This window comes from Callithrix jacchus, chromosome 8 (genome assembly GCF_049354715.1).
Source record: "Callithrix jacchus isolate 240 chromosome 8, calJac240_pri, whole genome shotgun sequence".
Taxonomy (NCBI): Eukaryota; Metazoa; Chordata; class Mammalia; order Primates; family Cebidae; genus Callithrix; species Callithrix jacchus.
In genome coordinates this window covers 109,737,256-109,749,959 of record NC_133509.1, presented here as the reverse complement: position 1 = coordinate 109,749,959, position 12,704 = coordinate 109,737,256, and the positions used below count along the sequence as shown (strand labels likewise).

The 12,704-nt window shown below is 36.9% G+C and overlaps 1 protein-coding gene across 3 annotated transcripts in view; it reads right to left on the bottom strand.

Annotated features, from left to right (window-relative positions):
• Nucleotides 1-12,704, bottom strand: part of YLPM1 (YLP motif containing 1) — a 73,752-nt gene that overhangs the window by 437 nt on the left and 60,611 nt on the right. Inside the window, exons 18-20 of one of the 3 annotated variants that reach the window (XM_002754113.6) lie at nt 11,980-12,031; nt 6,952-7,082; nt 286-468 (exon numbers count right to left, since the gene is read on the bottom strand). In XM_002754113.6, the coding sequence (XP_002754159.2) occupies nt 322-468; nt 6,952-7,082; nt 11,980-12,031 (330 nt within the window). In that variant the 3' untranslated portion in view covers nt 286-321. Of the gene's footprint in view, nt 1-285; nt 469-6,951; nt 7,083-7,878; nt 8,956-11,979; nt 12,032-12,704 lie in introns of those variants that run through there. The other 2 variants (XR_013521393.1, XM_009006346.5) reach the window with 2 other exon arrangements.

Below are 12,704 nucleotides of genomic sequence, written 5' to 3'. Positions count from 1 at the left end.
CACCTGGAAAGAACAGACAAAAAGTTCAGTACCCCTTAGTAGAATATCATTTCATTCCTTCCAAATCTATAGAATTCAAGTTTTTCTCAAGGTTTTTATTTTTATAAGTGAGCCAGGCTGCAGGAAATGGCTTCCTTTTCTAATAGTATTGTAAATGTTAACAACTAGCACATACTTACTCTTTTAGAACTATAAAATAACACAAGAAGAGAGCATTTTTAGCAAAGCATGCTGTCTTCTTTATTTCAAACAACCACAGTAGGCTATATGACTGTGTACTCTTACCTTAGAGAAATAATGACTCCGTTCAAAAACTAAGTCTCATATATATTTGGTTCGATTGAGGGCTTTTTCAGCCAGGTGACCACTTTCATCTGTGATCTTCTCCCAATCAGTCTGTCCGACCACAAAACCTATGGCCCTTTTCCTATCTGCATCCTTCTTTTCTTCCAGGTCTGCCCATCTGACCTAAAAAGAACATATAGCATTAGGCTGAGCTTAAGGAAAAACAGATACTCAAAGAGCCCCCTCCCTCTCTGGACAGTCTAAGGGGTAGAATGACTCATTTGAAATCACAAGTTTAAAAAATTAAAAATTAACCCAGGAAAACTGGGAAAAGCCATTATTTTAAGTCACAGAGTCTGATCAATCCAAGTCCTAACCATTCCATCTCCTGAACAGATCAGCTCAATCCTGTCCTCTCCTTCTCCTCTGCAATTCCCTTTTATTTAATAATTCGCTGACCTCATTTCTTTTTTCACCGGAAGCAAAACACTAATCTCTAACTAGTCCTCCTGTCTGTACTCAGCCCCTCCAGATCTTCCTAAAACACACAGTTGTGACTCTCATTTGCTTTAAATCCTTCCCCTACCTACCAGGTAAAGTCCAAGAACTCAGGTCCCTCTTGATCTGACCCCTACTACTTTCCTGCAACATCTCTGGCCAGTGCCTATGGCATTTTATACAAATGATACAGACTTCCTTCTAGTACTTGGAGCATATTGCACCATTTCATGTCTCTGTAACTTTGCATGTAAGTACAGTCACTCTTCCTGAAATGTCTCTTCCCTAACCTTATCCACCTGGCACGAGTCTAGTCATCCTTCCCTGACTTACTCCTTTTTCCTTTGCCAATCGAATAATCACTGCTTCCCACATAACTGTGGGAAGTCTGCTTTTGAACTTCCATGCTGTAGTGTAATTATCCATTTATAGAACTGTCTTCCCTAATAGACTATCAACAGCCTAGATCAAAAACTGAATTTTATTTATCTCTACACAAAAATATTTCTTGATATTTAATCTTAGAGAAAACAGTATGCTGGTATTATTACTTTCATTCATGAGATGAAGAGACCAAGAAACAGACTCAACTGATATCATTTATGGCAAGATTACAACTACAAATATATGGATCAGGGATATTTTCTATTGGTACTCTGATTTTTTAAATATGTAAGTTCTTACATATTGTGTTTTTAAAAAGTTTTATAATTTTTTTTTTTTTTTTTTTAGAGTCAGGGTCTCGGACTATATTGCTCAGGCTGGTCTCGAACTGCTGGGCTCAAGTGATCCTCCCACTTTGGCCTCCCAAAGTGCTGCAATTACAAGCATGAGCCACAATGCCCAGCCACATATTATGTTAATATGTTTTTAAAAGTACATGGAGATGAATATATTCTGTACAAGTTCATATTCTTTTTTTTTTTGGAGACAGAATCTCACTCTGTCGCCCAGGCTGGAGTACAGTGGTGTGATCTCAGCTTACTGCAACCTCCGCCTCCCAGGTTCAAACAATTCTCCTGTCTCAGCCTCCCAAGTGGCTGGGACTGCAGGCGTGTGCTACCATGCCTGGCTAATTTTCATATTTTAAGTAGAGATGGGGTTTCACCATATTGGTCAAGCTGGTCTCGAACTCCTGATGTTAGGTGATCCACCCACCTTGGCCTCCCAAAGTGCTGGGATTACAAGAGTGATCCACCACACCTGGCAAAAGTTCAGATTCTTAAAAAGAAACTATGAATCTGTTGCTGGCACTACATAGTACCAAAGTCTGCAGAGAACGTATTTTAAACATGGCTTGTGATTTATTATTGGTGATACAGAGAGGGAACCAGAGCATGGAAACACCACTCTCTTTTCCCTGGACCTGGAAATGCATTATTGCTCTAATGTACACTAATTACCATTTGCATGACTGGCAAAGAAATGACTAGGCTTCTCCTAATACTAACCACCTGGTCAAAGGGGGGAGCCACAGTAATAGCAGTGGGAGGAAACTGGTAACACCTGACTTTTCAGAAAGTAGATTTCTAGTGTATAGAAAACCTATTGCTCAATGTCTTTCATGGGCCTTAGTAAGAAGCCTAATAAATAACGTGGGCTTCAATATACAAAAATCTCTGGGCATTCTATCCATCAATGCCGAAGTACTTATTTTGATAAATTCATATATACAGCCAGGCACAGTGGCTCACACCTATAATGACAGCACTTTGGGAGGCCGAGGACGGTGGATCACTTTAGCCCAGGTGTTTGAGACCAGCCTGGGCAACATGGCAAAACCAGGTCTCTACTAAAAATACAAAAATTAGCCGGGCATGGTGGTGGGCACCTGTAGTCCCAGCTACGAAGGAGGGTGAGGTGAGAGAAATGCTTGAGCCTGGGAGGCAGAAGAGGCAGTGAGCTGAGATCGCACCACTGCACTCCAGCCTGGCGAGAGAGACCTTACCTCAAAAATAAATAAATAAAATAAAATTCATATATACTCTCAGCTCCACTTTGGATCAAGGATACACATTTTAGCAAACGATCACTGTGGACTATCTTGGGCATTTACGTGAAAACACACTACTGTGCTGAGGACATCCTGGGAATGGATTTAAATTAGCTGTGGGCTGCTTACTTTTTCTTTGTTCAGTGGCCACAGTCCACCCCTTATGTGGTAAGGCCCACTGAGTAAAGAAAAAGTAACCAGCCCAGAGCAAATTTAAATCCATTCCCAGGGCAGCCTCAGGACAGTTAAGTATACTGATCAATCTCACCTTGCTTTCAAATCTACAGTTTAAATTCTCAGTTTTAAACTCAGATGAAATTTAAAAAAGTGTGTAGTTATTTTTGAAATGAGTAGTGTGTTTGTGAACAAAATCCCAAGATTTTAAAGTTGGAATTAGTCTGGGCACATGGCTCATGCCTGTCATCCCAGCACTTTGGGAGGCTGAGGGGGGTGGATCGATCACCTAAGGTCAGGAGTTGGAGAGCAGCCTGGCCAACATGGCAAAAATAGTCTTTACTAAAAATACAAACAAAATTAGCTGGATGTGGTGGTGGGTGCCTGTAATCCAAGCTACTCAGGAGGCTGAGGCATGAGAATGGCCTGAAACTGCAAAGTGGAGGTTGCAGTAAGCTGAAATCCCGCCCTGCACTCCAGCCTGGGTGACAGAGTAAGACTCTGTCTCAAAAAACAACAACAAACCAAAAAAATGAAGTTGGAATTAAAATATTTTGGAAACTATTGTATTTTATTAATATCTCTAATTTATACTGATGCTATAGCAAAATTATTTATTTACATGTTGAATTCCTCCACTGAATGTCAGCTCCTTAAGAGGACTCGTTCATAGACCTCATACAAAGACATTCAATATTATGGAATGAATAAATGATTACCAAATCACTAAAAATATAAAGAGCAGAATAATGACTTTCAGCTTGAAATGGCTTCTTGAATGTCAGTGTCCCTTTTAATTTTCCTAGAGGTACTTTTGAGACTTAACATTATTCCTGTTGTTTTTTTTCCTGTAAAAATAAAATTGTTATAATACAGAAAAATCTTGACTAGCACTCAAAAGTTTGAGGTACTTATATTTCATTCACTGTCACTATAAATATTTCTAAAATACAAATTCAGCAAACAAGGGAAATGTTCACCTTCCATAATCATCAAAGAAATACAAATTAAAGACCAAGTAAGCTACCATTTTATACCCAAGAAAACAAACATTTTAAAAATAAATTATATTTTAAAGCCTAGCCATTTGGGCAAAATTCTAATATAATCAACTCTACAGAACCACCTTTTTGTTATAGAGAAAGTGAATCCCAAGAACCCACTTGGTATCTGTAAAAAGCTGAATCACAGAAACAAACCCCAGAAAAGGAATGAGTAATGTACAGCATTCTGTATTCTTTGCTACCTGTAGGATCTCCTTGTGGTGTGATGTTGATTTTGGTGAGCGATTCAAGAGTTAAAAACTATCTGAAGTCAAGGTATAAGGCAGGGGAAGAGAGTTAAAGATGAGCAACTTTAAAGAACTAGAACGTGTACTACTGAGTTCTCTCTGGTTACCCAACTTAACAAAGTAAACTGCATGGGATTACATACTCCTTAGTGAAGACAGTGAGAGTTACCTGAGTAAAAACAGAGAAAATATTTCTCATTTTAGATTACTAATTGTTACCAGAACTACACTTTATTATTTGCAAGGAAGGGCCACTTCTACTTCTGTTGGCTCCAGCCTTAAAACTGGAGTAACAGTTACCAATACAAGTAGTCCTTTGGTGTGGCTGGGTGCAAATGGCAGTGGGCTCTCCCTTTACCATCATCTGAAGCTACATAGACAAGGGAAGACTTTGGAGTATCTGCAGTATTTCAAAGAGCTTTGAAACCTGGATTCTTTGTAATGGTGCCCTCTGAAATTAAGTTTTATTGGCATTTTTATTCTCTTAGAATAAAATGTTCTTTTAACACTAAGGCACTCAGAAAATTCATTAAGAAAGAAATATAAGGCCAGGCACAGTGGCTCACGCCTGTAATCCCAGCACTTTGGGAGGTTGAGGTGGGTGGATTATGAGGTCAGGAGTTCAAGATCAACCTGGCCAACATGGTGAACTCCAATGTCATCTCTACTAAAAATACAAAAAAATTAGCTGGGCTTGGTGGTGGGCACCTGTAATCCCAGTTACTCAAGAGGCTGAGGCAGGAGAATTGCTTGAACCCAGGAAGCGGAGGTTGCAGTGAGCCGAGATCACACCATTGCACTCCAGCCTGGGTAAACAAGAGCGAAACTCCATCTCAAAAAATAAATGGAAGGAAGGAAGGAAGGAAGGAAGGAAGGAAGGAAGGAAGGAAGGAAGGAAGGAAGGAAGGAAGGAGAAATGATGCATAAATACAAATGATGCACAACCTCATCCTTAAATAACTGAAAAACAAGATACTATTTTTTTTCACCTATCAGATTGTCAAAAGTTAAAGAGTTTGATAACAGCATCGCTAATCGAAGTGTAGAAAAACAGGTAATTACTTGCATGTAGGTATGTAAAGAGAGACATACACACCACAACCTTCACTGTCTGTACTGGCAATAAAATGGAAACAGTGTAAGCATCCATCAATAAAGATATTATGGGTTGGATGTTTGTCCCCTTCAAATCTCACGTTGAATTGTAACCCCTGATGCTGGAGGTGTTTGGGTCATGGAGGAGGATCCCTCATGAATGTCTTGGTGCCTTCCTAATGGTAATGAGTCCTCACTTTAAATTCATGTGAGATCTGGTTGTTAAGAAGTTGGGACTCCCTCCCTTGTTTCCTCTCTTGCCATGTCACACACTGGCCCCCACTTTGTACTTCCACGATAATTGAAGACTTCCCGAGGCCTTACCAGAAGCAGATGCTAGAACCATGCTTCTTATACAGCCTGCAGAACAGTGAGCCAAAATAAATATTTTTTCTTTATGAATTACCCAGTCTCGAGTATTCCTTTATAGCAACACAAATGGATTAACACAGATTGTGTGACCAAAAAATGGCACACTAAGTAGCCCTTTAAAAAGAAGGGTAGGTCTGTATATGTTTATACAGAAAGATCAAGATGGATTAGCTGAAAAAGGCTTGTATAGAACAGTATATGCAATTCAATCCCTTTGCTTTATTTTGTTTTAAAGGATATACATATCAATCACTTTTACTGAATTCAACATTTATATGGAAAATCTAATGTCCTCGCTTCATTTCTCTATTCCCTTTCATACCGAAACTTCAAAAAGTTGCCTACATATGCTATACTGTATTTCATTCATCATTTCTTATTTATTCTTCAATCTGCTCCAAACAGGTTTCCACCCCGATCATCAGTGACCTCCATGTTGCCACATCTGGCAGCCATTTCTCTGTTCCCAACTTACTTGTCTTTTCTGCATCATTTAAAAACTGACTGCTCTTTTCTTCTTGAAACACCTCTATCTGAACTAAATTTTTGAGTCCGGCATCCTATCATCTTTTCCATTTACACTTTTTCCTTGGGAAAAAATCATTCAGTCCCATGGTTTTAAATAACATCTTCTGAAATTTATTAGTTCAGTCTGATCTCTCTGGTGATTTTTATACTAGTAAATCCAAGTCAATCTGACATTTTCACTTACATTTCTAACTTAATTAGAAGAAAAATTAGAATTTCTCTCACAGAACTTAAATTATTTCTCTCACTTCCAAAAATTATGACTTATAACTCCCCCAGTTTTCTCTCTCAGTAAATGGCACCACATACATGGAGTGCTCATGGCCAGAGTACCAGCAGGTTACCCATGATTCTATCTACCTTTGAATCCTCCATATCCCATCCATTAAGAAGTTCCACCGATTCTCTTCAATATCCTACTCTATACCTGGCTCTTTTGCCCCATGACAAAACGGCACAAGTGACTAGTCACTCCCAATGCCTTTAAGGTTACATGCTAGCCATGTGAGGTTCTGTTCTCCATTTAAGTTACTTGTGTAATTATATACCTTATAATTTATAAGGTCTGACTCCTTGCTTGGATATGTAACACGACATAGCATAAACTAAATCATTCTAAAAATAGCATTCATGTGATTATCTGCCTACAGATTTCTAAAACCAGGTGCCTAAATGGGCCTTTTATTTGTTGGCAGTTAAAGACAAAGTCTCTTACCCTCTTCTTCCCAGGCTCAGAAGCACGAGTATCATAATCATCGGGGAGCTGAAGATAATCCTCCATTCTGCTGGCAATGGCCTCCCAGTCACGTTTCCTTTTAGTACCAGTCCTCAAGCCATCCAACTTGTCTGAGGGACAAACACAGAGCCGTAGCATTAAGGAAGAGTGTGAGTTTGCACACCACACACACACAGGGGAAAAGAAGGCTGGAACACTTTCAGAGGGCATATCCACATTTCTGAGTGCAGCATCACTTGCAGATCCAAACTATATCTTCTTGGCTGATATAATATCAAGTTCTGTGCAATTTCCATTGTTTAGTATTCACACTGGTAGCCGTTATGTTTATGATGTTGGTTTAAGTAGCAAATATGGGAAAGGCAAGAAAAGGCACTTGGCTCCTGGCCTCCTTGTCCTCCCACCCACCACAGCTCTCATGTTCTGATGGCAAATACACAGTTGGGCTTTTCTAGACAGTGTCTTCCATTCTTTTTCTTTCTTTAGCACAATATTAACACCACCCATTTGATCTGCAATCATGTTTGATACTTTGTCATATGAAAAGTTTGATACTTTGTCATATGAAGTACCAAGAACTTAATAAGCCAACCTCATGTTTAAGGTTTTAGATGAACAGTTTTTTGGTGGATTTTGGTTGCTGTGAGCGCATTCACCATGAATTAATGTTCACGAATAAGCTTACTATATGAGATCACCACTTTCTTTGGTTATACCAGGAAGGGCTGTTGACCATTTCTGAGGCAAAGGGCTAGTGAGCCTGTTTTACCAGACCTGATAATTCTTTCTGCAGACTGAATCTGAGAGGGCTAGGCTTTCCAATTCAAAAACTGTAATCAATAAATGAATAGGGATTGTGGATTCAGAAATTAGGAGTTTAGGTGTCTTAAAGAAGAACACGCAATGAAAATGTGTTGAGTCTTTTATTGGTTATTAATAATTGATTTTGAATACTACATGTAGGATATTATGAGCTATATACATTTTTTGCTACAATGAAGCACTAAACTTTTGAATCATCTAAAATTATATAAACACACTAATATTAGGCAGGCCAAAGAAGAAAAGACTAAAACTTCAGAAACACAGCATAACCACACTTCACTGAATTCTATAAAGGGTGCAGAGTGTATATAATAAAAATCTTTTAGAGACCACGTTGGAGAGAAATTTGTATGAAAAGTGCAATGAAAGCAGCAGCAGAAAGGGTGAGTTTATGTTTCAAATATAAAAGTTTCACACACAACTGACTGTTACAAGCTTCAAAAACCAGTAAGATTTTGCATTTTCGGCAAAGTTTTTTGTTCCTAAGCCCCTTTCCCATAAAAGTGATTATCATTGTAATATCAGTAAGGCAAACTGCAACAGTTTATAAAACTCACAAAAATTTTAATCATCTCATTTTGGCAAAATTTTAACATGTATGGATTTGACAGATCAGTCTTCTAATCTCTGGAATCACATGCTGTACCAAATGGCTCTATCTACATGTATAAGTATGGCCATATTATACATGATCTCAAAGAAGTGACCCCTTGACTGCACAGGGACACAGGTTATGGTATTAGAAAACCAACGAAGTCCCACAAACAATAAAACTGTTCTCAGTTCAACAGTGTACAGTATTACTGAAAGAGAAAGAAGCTCCAACACACTTATTAAATAAACCTCAAAGGATTTCCAAACTTAATATAACTTTGACATTAACATACTTCAAAGTAAAAATTTCATTATTTCAGTTCCAACCACAGAGCACAGCCAGGCAGCAATACAGAAGCACAGTGTGAAAACTGCAAGAACTTCTCCTTATACACTGGGTAAATATGACAGGAATTACAGTTGCAACATGGAATTTCAGAAGAGCATGTATTTCTAGTCTGAGCACCCTTGTTGAAATGTTTAATTTGAAATTTTATTGTGCAAACATGTTTAAAGTTTCCTTCTTGGGCTGAAGAAAGGCTCACACCTCTTCCATATGGCATACTGGAAACCAAACACACAAATGGATGGTATAAGGTGAGGGGAGAGAAATCTGGGGTGTTCATTACAGAAGAAAGACTGGTGTTCGATACACGCATACTAATGATTTTCAGAGATTTCAAAAGATGAAGTTTTAAGATGAAGATGAAGTTTTAAATCCAACTTGGCAGATCACAGAATTTTACCACATATTTGAAATAGTACGTATTATAGCACAACAGAAAAATTCCTTAGATACAGCTATGTATTTTCTAAATGTAAATGGTATTTCTCAAAATCTGTTCAAAGTAAACATACAAGGTTATGCACCTATACAAATAATAATTATATACCAACTCTGAAGAGATGAATCTGACATGCAGAAAACCAATAAACAACTCATGAGTAGAGACAAATGACACTGAGATGAGAAAAGCAAAAGTGCTTTATATGAAGAAACCTAAATTAGGATGATAACAGTCTCAAACATTCTAGCTTCAGAGTATGAGAAACTAAAATCATGTCACTGGAGTTTAAGTAGCTTCAATGCTGAATCCCAGCACCTGATATGGCAAGTAACAATCCACCCTTACATTAGGGTGCCTGTGTCCCAGCAGAGAAGAACCAGTCTGGTGGGACTGAAGGTGGGCCACAGGCAGCCTTCAACAACTGAATGCCAAGGGTAGCTCAGGCCTGCTCTGAACTGTTCTAAAATCACAACACTTCCAATTTAACATTCAGGCACAGGCTGAACTGTATACTCTATTTAATGAGCATAGATCAAGAATCTGCAGTAAGATCTAACCAGCTGCTTGAAAGACTATAGGTAAGAATGTTCCCACTGGCAGACTCATTTGTGAATCAAAATTCCTCTGTTTCAGAGTCAACTGTTTTCGCTCAACACGTGACACTGCTAAAATTTAATACATTTCCACCCAGTATAATCATTTCCCAAGTGTAATTGAAGAATGTTGGTAAAGTACTAAGAAAATTAAATTGTACATGGTAATCAAATTATATTAAATTTGTTATAAGGAAGGCAGCATAAACAGGCTAATTCTCAGACACAAGATCCCCATGTTTTAGAGAAGAATCTTCTCAGTTGGCTCAATGGACCAACCTTAAAGAAGTAAGCACTTTCAAGAATGTATACTCAATTTGCTTTCCTCTGTGGCGGGATTAGCTCTCAATACAGTGGTGCAAGATACAGGTCCTATATACGACATCACTGTCACTCTTGTTAAAAATAAATAAAAACCCAACTGCAAATACGTTAAAATTTATTTTCTAAATTTATTGTCAGATCTTCGATGCCTTTTATTGAAATGGTTTATTTTAAAAATCCATTTCTGGAATTCATTGTCTACTATTCTGTCTTTAAAACAGTTTGTATAAAATGTATTTTCTGAGAAGCAAATGGTAGATAGGCCAGAACTTTTTCCAGAAATTCCAGTATTAATATATATTCTTGAATAATCATCACAACTAAATTCCCTTTTCCTTTTAGAAACAGAAAGAAAAGTAAAAGATGGACTAGATTGAGTTTAAAACAGCATTACCCAGATCATGTATTAAATGAGGCCTCTGAAGATTACATGTTTAGCTAATATTTATCACTTTTACATTCATCTTACCTATCTCTATGATCTCTCTTTGCCCCAAAAGATAATATGTAGAGAACAAGAAAAGTGATCTTAGCATATTATGGGTTAGTCTAATGTACAGAACTTCACAGAGAGTTAATCTAATGTCGAAATAAGCAGAACTAAAACATTATTATTATTTTAAAAGTATTTTCCAATTTTTATTTTCCCCCATATTTAATTGCATTTAAGGGTATAAGTGCTTTAAGGGTCTCTGGAAGATGAAAACTGGTTATTATTAAGGTTTCCCATAGAAGGACGACTACTAGAATATGTCAAAAACCACATATAATTTTCACATGACACACACTAAAAAAAATTTTTTAGACTTTGACAAAAAGCAATACCAGTAATGTAATAATAAAGTTTGTGGAACTGTCTTTTAACACAGGACCTGGTCAACACCCACTGCTAACACAAGTAGTTGGGGCAAATTAAAGGCATAACTTACTTAACTGCATGTCAAATGCACTACTCTGATGTCAGAAACACATGTCCTAAGCAATGAGGCAGCTAAATGACTCAAATTTCTTGTATCAATTTAAGATACTTCACTGGTTTCTTTAGTTTTGGAGTATAATACCAGGGAAAGAAACAAAAACTGATAGTCATACTTCATTGTAAGGCTGATCTCAAAAAGTCCTTAGCACATTGTTTTAATTTTTATTGATACATCTTAATCAACATGTCAAATTGTTCTCTTTAAGCAAAGCAAAACTGAAAAAATATTTTGCAGTCTTCACCATCAAGTACTACAGGGAATCCACTGGACATGTATGACTTTTTTGTTTGACAGATAACTTCACATTAAGCAACTCCAAATTCTGATGTAGACAATCATTTAAACTGGTTTACCTGGGAATTTGGCATTAATGACTTGAAGAAAAATTTAAACTAAATTTTATAAAGTAGGCTCCTCAAAAACCTGAATTATATGATCTACTTCTCTCTACTTAGAGACTCTCTTTTATTATACAAGGAGAATAAATGCCTTTTAATTAATTTTAAACTTTATATTATTATCTGAAGTATTCATAATCAGGTTTAACTTTGGACTGCACTTATTCTTTTAAAAAAGAAATCTCATCAGCACCAACATTTCTGATTAATATAATAGATTTTATAAGTAACAATATTTTGTTGCTAAATTATCAAATAATATTTCTGGTTGACTCTAAAAACTTTAAATAGTATTGAAAGCAGTTCTTTTAAAGTACTTATCACTTTGTCACAAGATATAACTAGTCAAACCAAAAGCCAGCAAAATAGATTGGAGGATATAAGGTAGGCCAGGAATCTCTGTTCCAGTAGAAGTTTTAGGAAATTTGTTCCTCTTATAGCAGAAAGATCTACAACCATTACCATCAGGTATCACATATAAAAACAGGAAAAAGGAAATACCCACCTAGCTTTGCCTCAGATGTGTCCATCTCCCATTTGCTTTTCGGAATGTAACCCTAAATCGTACACAGAGAGAAGCTCGAAGGGTTAGAAAGAGACACATACATGCATATCACGTTTGAACTGGAAAAGCATTAAAATTGGGAATGGATTCAGTTTCCACTGACTAGCTGTAAATACATCCTTAGGGGAAACACAATCTCATTATCTTTGAAGAAACTAAATGACCAAATTCACCAAACTTCCCATTTCAGAGCAGTCACTTCAGAATAGTATCATGAAGGCGCTTTGAGGCAGCTACAGTTCAGGACTCATAACTGTAGTCTGAACAACAGCTGTATAGCAAATACAATAAGAACGTACAGGTAGTTACTGTGCTAATATTAATATTATTCAGAGTATCAGAGAATTTGTAATACTAGCTAGGTTATCTTTTAAATACAACTGCTATTCTCAAGTGATAGTAGCCATAAGGTCCAAAAAGTATTCTTCAAGATAGTTACTTTATATTTCAGTAATTTTAAGTACTCAAAAGGAAGGAAAATTGGTAGCACTTAACCCGATTACCCGATTATGAAGTTCAACTTCATTTTAAAATGACTCAATTCATTTATCAGTTAGAGCATACAAAGGCTAATTTTACTGAATCAATTTCAGAACATTTTTCTTTTATCAGTTGAAAACTAGATTATTATTTCTGATGTTTTTTGAAATTATGTTTTCTTATTA